We start from the raw sequence: 15,176 nt of genomic DNA, 5'->3' as shown, positions 1-15,176 counted from the left end.
AATCATCATCATCATCATTATCATCATGATTAATGTTATTATAACAATAACAATGCCTCTACGTAAGATGTACTGTCAGCCAAAGTAATTGATAACCACTCCTTCCCTTCTTGATCTATTTAGACAAATCATCATCATCATCATCATTATCATCATGATTAATGTTATTATAACAATAACAATGCCTCTATGTAAGATGTACTATCAGCCAAAGTAATTGATAACCACTCCTTCCCCTCTTGATCTATTTAGACAAATCATCATCATCATCATTATCATCGTGATTAATGTTATTATAACAATAACAATGCCTCTATGTAAGATGTACTATCAGCCAAAGTAATTGATAGTCACTCCTTCCCCTCTTGATCTCTTTAGACAAATAGTTTTCCCTTACTCCGAAAAACTTTGAATTGATTACCAGGAAAATTAGGGATTTTTTTTGTAAGTTTTAATTGTAAGGTAATAATTTACTAAAATATATAAATTAAGCATAGGCCTATATAAAATGTGTAGCCATATGATAAACATACAAATTTAACTTGAAAACAAACACTATACTACTCAACTACCAAATCTAGGCCACTATCTCACAAATCGGTGTTAAGCATTTTAGTTTCATTTTTTGTTAAACCATTATTGTGCCTATCTTCTTCGTGTTTGGCTCTCAAGCAAATCAACACTTCAAAATAAGCTATCTACATACACTGTTATGTCACATCGTTACACATTCCATACACATGAAAAAAATAAACACATTTCCAAATAACTGGCAATATTTTATTCATCATTTAGATCAAAGGCCTCTATATATAGTAATAAACATAATTACTCTGTGATTCAACTCATTCGATTCCATTGTACTTTTACAAAGAGTTATCAAGTTTACAAAAAACTAAAACGATAGAAAAAAAAAACAATTAATGAGTTGTCATGATCAGAGTATTAATAAGACGGCAATTTCGATTGGACATTGCAACCGACCCTTAGTTGGCCGGATGCAAGATTTGATGTAGGTTTTCAATAGTTCACACACATTCCTGATTAGAAAAAAAACCCAGAAAACTGAATATACGTAGGCCTATACTTAGTTATACCTACTTTTATTCATTATGAGGAACGCTAAATTGACCTTACTTATTATCTAGGCCTAAGCCTACAAAACATAATTTAACACAGATCTGCTAAAATATTATAATTCTAAGATTCCCTTTCAAAAGATTAATAATACATGATCAATAATAGGCCTATAGAAAATCTTAGTTGTATAAATAAAATGTTAACTTTCATCTTGAAAATTACATTTTGAAGTTTTTCATGGTGAAATATTGTATATGGTAGATTCACATAAAACATAATAAGTAACAATATAAAATAATTAACAAATTATAGGCCTAACATAACAAGTATTCACTTGTATAAAAGCTTAGAAAAGTATTAAAATGTTGCACTGAATATTGTCATCAATATAGACTTATATGTTAAGGAATGTTTTTTAAATAAGGATATATAGTCAAATTAAATTAAGCGACTCTGCGTCCTCATTACATATTGCTATGTGCCCGACCACGCATGCGCAAATATACATTTGCGTATTCAAATAATATTATGAATTATTCGGGATAAAACCCAAATAAAAATAATAATAATAGTTAAACTAATGTTGAATTATAATTAATAAATAATTATTACTAAATAATTGCACTTTTAGAAATTGTCTTTTAAAAGAGATGAAAAATGGCAGAATTAGGGTCATGCATCGTATGTGTGCACTGTTAATATATTTCTTAACATGAAGGTTTAACTTATGGTGGATTAGGCCTACTTTCTTTTGTTTTAGGAACAACCGCCACCTGTAAAAATTCACCTCCGTTCGAATATGAATGTTCTGTAATTACTGTGTAATATTACTTTCAAATATCGACACGTAAGTTTTTAAAGGCACCCTAATAAAATCAGTATCATCAGTCACAATTATCAAGTGACAATTATACATTGTTAATTATTGACAGGTGACAGGTTAATAAGAGAAGGCAATTATGAACTAACATCTAATAACAAGTCGTAAAGTGGCCGTCTCACCAGTTGACGTAGTCAATTAGTCGCGCGTGTGACAATTGCGCTACATCATAGCAAATCATTGAAGTAAGCAATGGATGTTTTATTTTAACTGCATGCATTAATGTGTGAAGGCAGCCCCGAAATGAAACTCGTTAGTTCCATTAACATTCGCTAACGCAAAATTTTCTTTATGAAATACAGATCACGTGACTGGAATTCCACACCATAGATTATAATGTTTTAAGATCTTTACAAAAATACAGAAATTATATTCTTCTTAATTATAGAACACATATTTAAGACACTATATAGGTATACCAATGGTCTGTTGGCACTATCATATGACGTTTTCGCCATATACCCCAACAGACAGCGTATTGACTTATAAAACATTTAAAAATAAAAAAATATATACAAGCACATGAAATACAATGAAAGCAGGCTGTATCCCCACCACCCCCCCCCGTTCCCCCCCCCCCCCCCCCCCCCCAATATCAGTACGCGGAAATAGTTTTCCCGTACCAATAATCCCCCGCAGCTAATATAATTGATACGGTATTTACATCTTTCATATTCGAACATTAGAATAGGAGGCCTAAAGTATCTAAATCGTTTTAGAAGCGGAAACGTTCAATCAAAGTGGGATAATTCGCATTAACCTAAATATGGTAAATGAAGTATAAATCTACTGGGGACGGTGTCTCTTTTTCTCAAAACTTGATTTAATATCTTTACAACCACCATCAGAAAACATTATCTTTAGGAGTCTTTAAAAAGTTGTTTCCTTACAAATATATCTGAAGTATTTAGATAAGGCTTATGTGATAATTATTGTATGGAAATAGGAAAAGTGTAAAAACATTAAAATGTATATAATATATTAAAATTATTCTTTTTACATTTTAATATAATATGTTTATGCAGAAATCATACTGCGTTCGATTTCTTGTCCCATACGGGGAACGTGTAGAAGGAGAACGTTTCGATTGTCAACAGAATGGCATTTGTTCAAGTGGTGAGTGAGTCCATTGGGGGACGGAAACGAATTGATACAATACTTACAGTTGTACGTATCTCGAGTTTCGTGCATTTTTGCGTGCTGTTGTAACGCTAACTTATCAAAAAATACACCACCGCAAATATTACAGACAACTTCTTGGGGTGATGACAAGTGCGTGAGCAAATGTTTTTCTCTGGAAGTCAAGCTATCGAAAACGCGGCCACAATACTGACATGGATGATTATGCGACTCGCCGTGCTGTTGCATGTGTTTTCGTAAGTACCCCTGACGACGGAACCTCTTCCCACATAATTCGCATTCGTACGTCCGCTCATCTGGACCTTCGACGGGCGATCTAGGGCTTGGAGTACTGCGGTCGCTTAAACTTGTAGTGTCCGACAACGGTGATGTTGCCTTTCTCGGGCTCATGTTTCCGTCAATATGTAAGAGTTTTGAGTTTGTTTTCATGCCAGCTGGTAGAATTCTATGCGATGAGTTTGTTTGACGGGAGACGGTTTGGGGTCTCGGTTTGTGCCACCTCCGATGTGAGGCTAAGTTTGCGGGACAATTAAAAACCTTGTCGCATTCGGGACACCGGTATTCAACATGTACAATTCTTGAACATTTGTGCTGAGCAAGCGATAGGGGATCATTAAAACTCCCCCTGCACAACTGGCAGACTATATCACCTGCATTGCTGGTCTTTTTAGCGTCTTTGGTATTTTGGTTTGCATCATCTTGCACGTCCTCATCCGCCATAATAATCGTCCCGTTTACAGGTGAATTGTTTTGCTCACTAAAATTCAACTTTCGTGCCGCCTTGTACTTAGACTTCTTTGCTTTTGGTGGCGATTTGACCATGGTGTCTGTAAACGGCCTTTTCAGCGACTGAACTGGACTCCCCTGCAAACTTGTTGCTGCCTGTTGTTTAGGTGTCGATGGTGCAGACACAGCAGATAACGCTAGGCTCGGCAAATTAGTAACAGGGGAATTTCTTGACGATACTGGTGATGGTAGTGATCGGACCGATGGCGTAGGGCTAGGTATACTCTGAACCGATTCCGTTTCAAATACAAACGCTCCATATTCAGCACTTGGGATCGTTATTGGACTTTGGCCGTAGCCGGAATCCGGAGAATGAAATGGCTTATAGGGCGAATGTTGCTGCGACAAACCTACTTTCTCCGATAAAAAGTCGTCGTGTTCGTCATCCGATGACCGCGATCGGTAGGACACAAGCGATGTCTTTTTATTGCGTTTCACAAGAAATCCTCTGGGCATTTTGTACGATCAACTTGTCCTATAAGATGCAAGATTCTGCTGTTACCACCTGCAGCAAGCTAGAACAGCGGCGGAAGATAGTTCTGAATGATTCGTATAGGAATGACAGCAAATCAAATCAAGCACGGTACTTCTATCAGTTCTTTGTTATAGGTTGATCATTAGACACATCGATCTTTCCGAGAAGAAGCACACTGGCATATGGCAGTCAGAAATTCACAGGTTTATCTTATTTCATAACACAACCATCTGTTTCCAAGAGAAATGAGAATCTTTAAGACGTATAACCGTCTCCACTGAATCATGAGGGGGAGTGTCAGCAAAAACTTCCGAGCAAGATTTAAAACCCAGGGTATTTAAACAATATTCAAATGCAGCCTCAACCAATCAACGTGCACGCTGGTACCGCCTCCTTTGTTCCTCTAAACGCTTTTGTGTATAGAAGCCAGCCGCGTGCCGGCTTTGTTTGTTCTGTGGTGGTATTGTTTTGTAAATTGAACAATATCTGCCTGTATTTTGGAAACCAATAATTTTCATATGAAACGGGTATTTCAAACATATGAAGAAATGAACTCTTAATATATTATTTTTTTTTCATTTAAAAGAAGATGAACACGAACAAGTGGCTACGTTCGAACGGGTATTTAGCTAAAAATTAGTACAGATACGATTAACTCCTATTGGTTGAAAGCAATGTATAGTCTCGCCTACTTAAGTACCGACCAATGGGAGTGATGGTTAATGACGCGCTTTGGCGAACACGACACACGACTTGGTCTGCGGACAAAGGCAAATGGAGTAATCAATGATAGCTTTACTGAGTAGAAACCACAGCTTTTGTTTTTAACGCTAGCCTTAACAAAGATTATTTAATCAAATTTCTCGATCGAACATGGTAAAAGGTTCATTAATCTGTGAACGTTACTTGCAAGAGAATTTTTAATCAACAGGCGGAATAACATAGGAATGCGCAAATGCAACACAGCGCTGATTAAAATAAGAATCAATTTGCTTATATTTCTAAAGTTTCCATCCATTTTAATGAAATATGTAAACCATAATTATTAGTGAAAAATATTCAGATTTTTTTTAAACTGAAAAACTTGAATTTTGTGATAAAATAAATATGAATATAAAAAAATTACTATGACTGTAATAAATTCGTTACCGACTGTAATAAATTCGTTACCGACTGTAATAAATTCGTTACCGATTGTAATCATAGAGTCAGAACAATAAGAATCCAATGCAGTTCGCGTAGCTTCGCGCGAGTTGTGCAAACATTCGAACGTCCAAATGGTACATGTTGACCTTATATAAGCGATATCTTTTTAAGAAATCGTTATTATTTTGATTACTTCACGAGCACTTCATTAATTTTATAGCAATTTTACAACACTTTATAATTAATGAGACAACTTTATAATATATATCATGTGCTGATCTGAACTCAAAGACCTCTTGATCTATTCGAATTGATTTATTTTGTCTTTTGGTCAAACAACAGCACAAATAAAACTTATTAATTGCATATCCACAATTAAAAAAAATCTCTCAAAATAACTAAAACCTCTACAGGGGCGGATCCAGCCCGGTAAGAAAGAGGGGCGTGAATGTGCGAAATAATGGGAGTCTCAGGGAAGAGCCCTGTTAGGGGTGCAAGGGGCGTATCTTCCTAAACCTCTCTCACCTTCATGAAATTCAGTTGTATCTGATTTTCACTATTTTTTGCTTGGTAACTTTCTGATAAGTTTTACAAAAACCAATTATTTTTAGCAAAAAATATAGAGGGGGCGTACGCCCCTTACGCCATCCTCTAAATCCGCCACTGCTCTATGCAGTACAAAATATATATATATATATATATATATATAATTAAAACGGAACAGTAGAGAAAATCCGATCAGAATGACAAAATAAACAACTAAGTATCCACTGGAAGGAATCCCAATATCTGCAGACGGATCCGATTCGGCCTTCCAGGACTCATCAGTGCAGCTGGGGTATAGACCCAAAAGAAACGTTTGACCAGCTTAGGAAGGGCCCAAACCAGTCCCACTACCACTAATGATTACAGAGCCAAACCAAGGCAATACATACATATATATATATATATATATATATATAAGAGACAGCATATATACATATATATTATATATATATATATAAATCAAGATAGTCGTTAACACTGTTAAATTATATATAACTCATCAGAGGCATTTTATTACACAATTTCTTTATTCATTTATTTTATAGGACTACATTCGTTGAAAGCCATGCTACACAATGTATTATTATGTCCTATATACAAACACTGTATTTACCTTTCTTTTGTTTACTATACTATACTTTCAGTGGTGTGCATTTCAACATTTGAACATCATAATTAATTTCAGCATGACCGCATTCACATTCATCCGACCTGTTAAAATGTATAAAATATAATATAAGTTATCTTACTCGATTCGTGGCGTATATTACCCACCTCCGCTAACGCCGCATTTTGTAAGAATCCTTTTTTTAACACGAAACACAGCGACGTGATAGTAATGAATATCAAATAGGGTTTTATATGATTATTAATAACTAATACCAACGTCCAAACAGAGCATATTAATATGATTGAATCGCTTTTTATTTTCATTAACACAGACAGGCTGCTCTTCAATTTTTGTTTATGAATAATATTATAATTATAGCAATAATAGTATTAATAATAATGATTTGAATAAAAAATAATATAAGATAAAAATAATATAAGATACCGTAATAATGATAATAATTTTCATATAATTAACAATTACTATAATAATTATGTAATATTAATAATAAAACAACTATAGGCTGAATTAATAATAATGAAATGATAATAATAATCATAGCCAAATATTATCAGTGCTTTAATTTATATAATTAAATGTGCAGTTTGTTCTGATTTTAGTTATAAAAATATTTTGGTTAAACGTTGATATAGTTATTTATATAGGATTTTTATCAACAAAGAAATGTACAGGTTCCTCTCAAGTGCCATTCAAATCAGCATATCACATGACAATCTCCCGTTATCAACACTCCATGTTTCATTCTTCAACTCCTTTATTTGCCTTTACCTCAAGGAGCAGCTGGAGGCAGGATAAAAGTGAGCAAATTGTAAGTGATGGTGAGTACCCGAAAGACAGGGCTTACGAAATGACGAAACAAACACAAAACATCACCTCTTGACAAAGGTACGTTCTGGTTTATAGACACAATGACATAGTTAGGCCAAGAGAAACCTAACAAATGTATGTTCTAACAATTGTGGACAAAGAATTGACCACATTCATAAAGTATCGTCGGTCTAACAGCTGGTTCATAGACCCCGGGTGAGACAATCGCGAACGGTAGCACGTCAAGTCTCGGCTAGAAATACCATTGATAGGCGTGCGTAGGTACGCTAGGATGGGCAGAAACTATAGCGGACGAGAATTCATTAACTGGATTTTGTGATGTGTCGATTAAGATATACAAAACACTCCCATGCAATTTTGTTTTAAGAACAAAAGATCTGTTCATGGCTCGTCGCTCAGAATTCTTATCGAGCAAACTCTAAAAGAGTTTAAGTAAACTTTGATTAAAGCCACGGCATACGGAGCGTTAGCGTGCAGCTGGCTGCTAAATATCGTAGCTTCATAATTATTATTATTATTTGATATTAAATCCTCAACAATGCATTTAACTGGAATTGGTCGGATGCCTTGTTTTAGGCATGTGAGGCGGAGTATTAGTTGATTTGCTCTCGGGATTGCATCATTCAAATCTCAAATTCCCACAGATGCCTTTAACTTGTTACCATGGTTTCATATACTTAATTCTTTGTGTTAACAATATTTACAGGGTCGAATTAAAATGCGATGAGTGCAATGCTAATGTTAAGCCTTATTGCGTTAAGCATTAGGCCTATTAAAATTAAAATCGACAACACAATATTTTAAGCCCTTTAAAACAAGAATTATTAATTTATAGTAACGATTTGCTAGACATACATTTTTACAGCAGATTAAATAATTTTTTTTGTGAAGTCTTAGATTGGTTAAATATATAATTTTGAATATAAAAACTATCGTGGTCAATCTTTAATCTAACAATTAAACTGGAAATTACTTGACGAAAGACGTTATTTAGTTTTGGCTTGTTTGATGTTTAAATGTATACATGGTTTGGCCCCACTACGATTAGGCCTATGTAACGAATGGACGTTCATCGACATCGATACTCAACCAGAAGGTCTAACTCACAAATGTTATACCACCAGTTCCAAACTGCAGCGCTATGGAAAGTTACCTTAAAACAAATGGAGCTAAAGTCTGGAACAATATACCATTTTTTATTCAAGAATCAACTAATATAAATAGTTTTAAATCACAATAAAAGCTTTTTTTTTTATGGATGGATATATTTTAATTCTTAGGTAGGCCTTGCTCTGTATTTAACTGTTTTGATTGGTAATTTTTTTTTTGTGTACAGGTATTTCGAAAATTGATTGTAGACTTTTCATTTTTCTTAAGTCTCTTTTTTTATCTCTTTTTAAATCAATTATTTATTTGGTCAAATACAGGACCATCTGAAAAACATTTTATTCTGAAATGTTATCCTGTATAAAGATGTTTTAAATAAAAAATTAAAAAAAGTTGTACTCTGAATTAAATCGAAATATTATGTGTAGGCCTATATGTTAGGGGGCATGCTATATATTACCTTGATCTTTGGGGCCCTCAATAAATAAAAACAATACATAAAAAGAAATACAATATAAAAATAAAAGAAGTAAACATATCAAACAATTGCAAAATTATATTACATGTATGTATGTGGGTACTCGACGCAAACCGAGATCAAAACCATACGCTCACTTAGCATTTTAAACGGCAAGACAGGATCCCCGGATGAAATTCATCATGAAGAGTTAAATATAATAATTAGTTATAAAATTTTTGCCAGTAACAATTGTTTAAAAATTTTTCTGTTAAATTGTAATGTATTAGGCCTACTAATAAACAACGCACTCGTTAAGTTTGGCTTCCATCAAATCGCTACAATGTTCGGCGCCACAGCAATCGCACATCCCCTGCGTAGCTCTTTCCGACGCAATCGAAAATGCCTCCAATTCGTCGCAAATCTGCAAAGTTGAACCAGTTTCGAACCTTCCCGACTCGTGTCGGTGACGAATCTAAATCCCCAACTAATTCTCTGTCGAATTTACTAAACGTCATCAACTAATGCTTATAATGTTACTGAATACCATTAAATATTTCCGTTGTTTGTACAAAAAGAGCATAAAGGAGTTAAATTAGGCCTATATGTTTTATATAAATTTTGCAACGAATAAACAGTAACTTTACTATACAGTAACTAACGAAATACGCTATCAAGTTTGTACCTAACAGAAGCACTCTTATACTACCGAAGAGTAGCTATTTTATGGAAACTCAGCTTTACTTGATATAATGCCTAGACCTATACATGCCATAACGGCATCAAACAAATAAGAACATTATGTCAATGGAGATGTGGAAGCGGTGCGGTGGTTCGTACTCTCAACGTGATCAAACGAGACTGGCATTTTAACATGCGATCTTATAAAACAAAGCGGCCAAAAAAATTCTTTTTTATCTCCGTTAGAGTTTTCTCTGCATATATTCTGGTTATGATGGCTTAATGGAGATTTATTTGTGCTATTCTGATTCTTGATGACATTGAATATATTGTAATAGTCTATCAATGTGTATTGTGTGTCTAATCAATGTCCAATATGTAGGCCTCTAAGATATAATTAGCCATTCATATTGTTAGCAGACATAGCTTCACAATTTTCTAGGTCAGTCCCCAATTCGCATAAGTACATTCACCAAAATGCAGGCGTTTGCATAATATCAAACACGAGTTTGTTATATTCTATTAAATGATATTTACATTGATATCATTATTAGTCCCAAAAACATAGTGTCAGAAGGACTCTCGAAAGATTTTTCAATTAGTGTCCACGAACGAGCCGATCTGATAACGCGTTCCGTCTGTATCTTTCAATCTACAAGTTTTATTCGATATTAATCGACGCGTCCATGGATACAGGAAATTGTATTACTTAGAACATACATTATAAATTAAAGTTACATTCTGTTACAGAAACCTTCGGATGCGCACTGCATTACCTACTGACGCGTCTTGAGTGGCGTTTTCTAATTTTATTATTGCCTTGAAAAAGTCATTGACGGATAATCAGCTCTCGTGTCTGCTTTAAAAAAAAAAGCCTTCATTTTTATACACAAAAGCGTAGAAAATGTATAATGCGAGATGAGGCATAGATGTAAGGACACTTAAGTTCTTTGTCTGGAATCCTGTGGATTGTGACAATGCAGAGGCACGAGCCGATAAACCACAATGCACTGCTGCTGTCGTGTGCCACATTCATTACTTTTTGTTTACTTGTTGACGACTAATTATCACCTCTATCCGTGAGTTTATTACAAAGAAAGTCTGCCTAAGTGCTGTAATGCTGCTGAGATGGAGTTAGTGCGTTAAGTATATGTTACCCTCGGGCCGCAGTCTTTGTCACGGTGATTATTGTTTTGGGGTCACATGACATCTTAATGTCTAATAAATAAATGAATTAAGCTAACACAAACTGTCTAAAAGAGTGACTTTCAAGTAGGCCTACATATTTTAAGATTAGTCCACCTAGATTTTTGAAAATACCACTAAGAGGCGTATTCTATTTATCTCGAAGTACGACCGTTTGGCATCGGTCTATTTTTATACCTCCATGGTAGAACATACCTATATCCTCTATTAGGATTTGCGCAGAGGATATGCCTCCAGTTAGATGTCTTTCTTAAATTTCGTCATCATAACAAAGAACCTCGTGACAATGACTTCTAAATAATTGTATCCAATTAATAAAACCATAATGATGTCTCCCTTTGCTCCTGCTCATAGTGGTATACTTACTTCCTCCTCGGTATACGTACATATAGAATTTGCTTTACTTAGGCTTATATCTTTTTGGTTTTCAATAATAATATTTAAATCGTTCGATGCTTATTTCATTTTTTATGCTGAGCTAATGAATACTCAAAGAACATTGTCTCAGAAAAGAAACAAATAGTTCTCTCCGTTCCACTGTAAAGCATTGTGAGTGGATTCGCTTTTATTCATAAAAACGTTCTTTAATTTATAAGAATTTATTGTCATTTGGGAACCCTGGATTTGAAGGCGATCATCTTAACCACTAAGCTACCTTTATTCTGTTACACTCTGATTTATTATTTGGTTGTTCAATTAATTGGTTCAAATATTTAGGCCTATTGATTATTTATTGACTAATTTATTGATTGGCTGGCTGACTGACTGGCTAGCTGACTGACTGATCGATTGAGTGATTCATGTATTGACTGAACTACATTTGTACAATTAATGTGACTGATTGATTAATTGGTTGATTGCTTGCTTGATTGATTGATTGACCGATCGATCGATCGATCGACAGAATAACCCATCAATTGATTGGTAGGCCTAAGTTAAATTGCTACATTAACCAGACTTACATGAACTTTCCCCCATTGATAGTTGTTCGAGTAAGAAAAGCAAAAGCGCTATAGGCCTATGTCTATTCCATGTGCATTGCTAAGCAAGTATCCTAAGTATATATTTGTCCTTATAATGCCGGGCACTTGTGGAAGGTCGTCGGCCGCAGGGGTTGCACCAGCGGGGTGGCACCGTTTAGGTGGCGGGTGGGGGGAAAACCGCAATTCGTCTGGGAGAAAAAAATGTAATTGTATTTTCGTAATTTTCTACATAGGCCTATTATCACTCTGAAATCGATTAAAGAAGTAAAGCCTTCTAAACCCTTAAATTGTCATATTTTTCGGGGCTTTGCCGCCATAGGACACTTTCGAGTGATTTTGGGCGACGCCCGACCACGCAACCTTTTTTTGTCGGGACATGGGCCCCCGACCCCGTCGGGGACATCGGACCTCCTGTTGGGCAAATCCTGGCGCCACCCCTGGTCGGCCGACGCGATTCTCAGAACGCAACGCGCAACGGATTTTAACGTTTTTAATGACGATCTATTCAGATTGCCACCGACAATCAGTAGAGGGCGTCGCGTTGTCTAAAGCCGGGCACTCACTGTGCCTGACGGTCATCCCGACTCGATTCTATAAAGAACGCTACGCCACGACGCTGGCGTAACGGATCGTTTTTAATGACGGTCCGCCGCAGACTGCCACCGAGAATCATCAGACGGCGTCGCGTCGTCTAGCGCTCAAAGGGAACGAAGTTAGATTCTTCGGCCTGCGGTCGTATCGACGACCGTCGTACGACGCAGTGAGTGCCCGGCTTAGCGCTCACAGGGCGCGGAGTTGAATTCGGCGTACAACCGTCGCACATCCAATTATTTTAGTTAGTGCCCGGTTTTATTGTCAAAGCAAATGAATGAATGAGTGAATGAATGAATGAATGATAGATCACGAGTTTGTTTTAATGAATTAACACCTAATATACGGTACCGTAGTAAACAAACGTAGTGCCAATGCCATACATATGTTATATATAATATACAAAACTTAGCTACTAATTTCTTCGACTTTGCTTTATACACTTTAAGTATTGCAATAACTTAGTCACACTTTAACAGCAACAAAAGTGTCAGATACTGCAGTGAATGTTTTTTTTTTCGACCTACGCTATCTTGTGTTATTAGTTTAGAATTAAAAGAAGACAGGATTTTTATTATTTGAAATTATGTCAAATTTAAGTAAAGAAGTAAATGCAGGAAAAGTTGTTGTGTATATTGCGAACACCCTGTTAATGCAAAGTGATGTATTCTTTGTTACGGACTGGTAAACAATGAATATGCATAAGTTAATTGTGTTAATAATTGTGCACTGCATCCAAGCAGGGACGAAGCCAGGATTTTGAAAGGGTCGTAGCCGTTATGCGAGCCGTCCTGCGGGGGTGAATCCCCCTGTGATGTAGCGCACTCCGAACGTTTTTAGGACTGTTTTAAAATTGCAATAAACGCATCATAACTGATACTAATAAGCCTAACAATAGTTACATAACAAATCAAACAAATCAAAAGTGTCGGATCCAGAAATTCGAAAGAGAGGCGACCCAGGGAGGGACTTTCATAGACTGAGAAACCATGCCCACCTCAGCCCCATGGTTTCTTTTTTTCCATTAAATAATGGATAATTTTAATTAATTAAAAAACATAATCACAAAAAAGGGCATAAAAACCCATATCACACCCTAAAAACAAATTTATGCACCATCGCCTCAGCAGTCACTAAGACATGCCCTAGGTACTCTGAGTCAGGTGGCGACTCGATGGAGTTAAATGCCATAGGCCTATCCAGGGAAGGGCGCAGATCTGTTTTGATGATGGGGGGGGGGAGCAATTTGTGAGCCGATACCCACCCCAGACCCACCATGGTTGGGGATGAGGGGGGAACTTTTGAGGAACTAGTGCCTTTAAATGGCCAGAAATGACACTTTTAGTCAAATTCATCATCACATCACCATTAGTCAAAATGAAGCGCCAAAAAAAAATCTCATGATCTTTGATCTGAGATTTTCGGCAACCACCTTATCAATATGGGTGATATACCATAGAAACAAAGTTGAAAAACATTGTCTTTGACTATTGTATGTACTTTATATACTTTAAAACTGCGTTTCCACAACCACCTCAGCCCCACCATGGTTGGGGCTGAGACGACAAAATTTAAGGAAATAGTACCCCTAGATGGCCGTAAATGACACTTTTATATAGTAAAATTCATCATCATCATCAAATCACAATTATATAGTCAAAATGAAGCGCCGACAAATTTCTCATGATCTTTTATCAGGGATCTACTTTATATTCAGGACAACTTTGGCCTAACTATGGCTTACTAAGCTTTAACTATACTATAATAATTGTGATCAACAAATCACAACTTTCTTTTTCGCCTTTAGCACAATTTCTTCACTTTTTAATATTATTAATATTATTATCAATTATCACCATCATCATCATCGTTATTATTATTGTTGTTATTATTATTGTTATTATTATTAATATTATCATTATTATTATTATTATTATTATTATTATTATTATTATTATTATTATTAATAATAATAATACTACTAGGTAGACTATTAAACAAAACTTTAAAGAAGCTTTAAAAAGGATGAAAAACCAAACTGAACCATACAACATCACATTTCTGTATCTTAAAAGACTGGCCTGGGATTTATGGATTTAAGATTTTAAAAATCACGCTTAGGCCTACTGTATGTGTTATAATAACTGTAGTAAGCCTATTAGGCCTATATGTAGGCCTATAACGTGTACTAATGCCGGGACTGATGCATATTTACGTATTTTAGAAGTATTCATTTTGAGTGATCCCAGGAAAGAATTTGTATTGGCTCAAGAACAAGCTTTAAAAGTTTTAAACTGTGTACAAAGGGGGTGGGGAGCTGCAGTTCCCACTCCCCCCCCCCTTGGATACGTCCCCGTATTTATAAATGAATCTTAATGAGCTAAAGTTAAGGCCTATATGCATATTAATTAGTTAAAAGTAAGTAGCACTCTTTGGTAAGTCCATTCTACTGAGGTGTGATCATATATTAATGTGTTAACCAAAGAAAGGGGTGGGGTAATCTCTGGGCAGTAGAATGGTGTAACTCTTGGAGAGATGTAAAGCTTGTTAATGGTGAGGCCTAATTAGTCAGAATTAGCTAATGGAATCTTCAGGGGCGGATTTAGGGGGCCCGGCCCCGGCCCCCCCCCCCTTTTGGG

General features: G+C 35.7%; 2 protein-coding genes across 2 annotated transcripts in view; both read right to left on the bottom strand.

Moving 5' to 3' along the window:
* Positions 1 to 2,545: 2,545 nt before the first annotated feature.
* Positions 2,546 to 4,807, bottom strand: LOC117107419 (insulinoma-associated protein 1a-like). The gene has a single exon (XM_033249098.1). It carries the CDS (start codon positions 4,340 to 4,342, stop codon positions 2,978 to 2,980), a length of 1,365 nt encoding a protein of 454 aa, XP_033104989.1. The 5' UTR covers positions 4,343 to 4,807; the 3' UTR covers positions 2,546 to 2,977.
* A 10,205-nt stretch (positions 4,808 to 15,012) lies between these two features.
* LOC117107372 (adenosine receptor A3-like) overlaps positions 15,013 to 15,176 on the bottom strand; it is a 7,767-nt gene continuing 7,603 nt past the window's right edge. Inside the window, exon 4 of the mRNA XM_033249031.1 lies at positions 15,013 to 15,061. Coding sequence (XP_033104922.1) covers positions 15,013 to 15,061 — 49 coding nt within the window. The remainder of the gene's footprint in view (positions 15,062 to 15,176) is intronic.

The sequence above is a fragment of the Anneissia japonica genome, unplaced genomic scaffold (assembly GCF_011630105.1).
Source record: "Anneissia japonica isolate Jap-2015-1 unplaced genomic scaffold, ASM1163010v1 scaffold9668_len1562885_cov226, whole genome shotgun sequence".
NCBI lineage: Eukaryota > Metazoa > Echinodermata > Crinoidea > Comatulida > Comatulidae > Anneissia > Anneissia japonica.
This window is presented reverse-complemented; position numbering and strand designations above follow the sequence as displayed.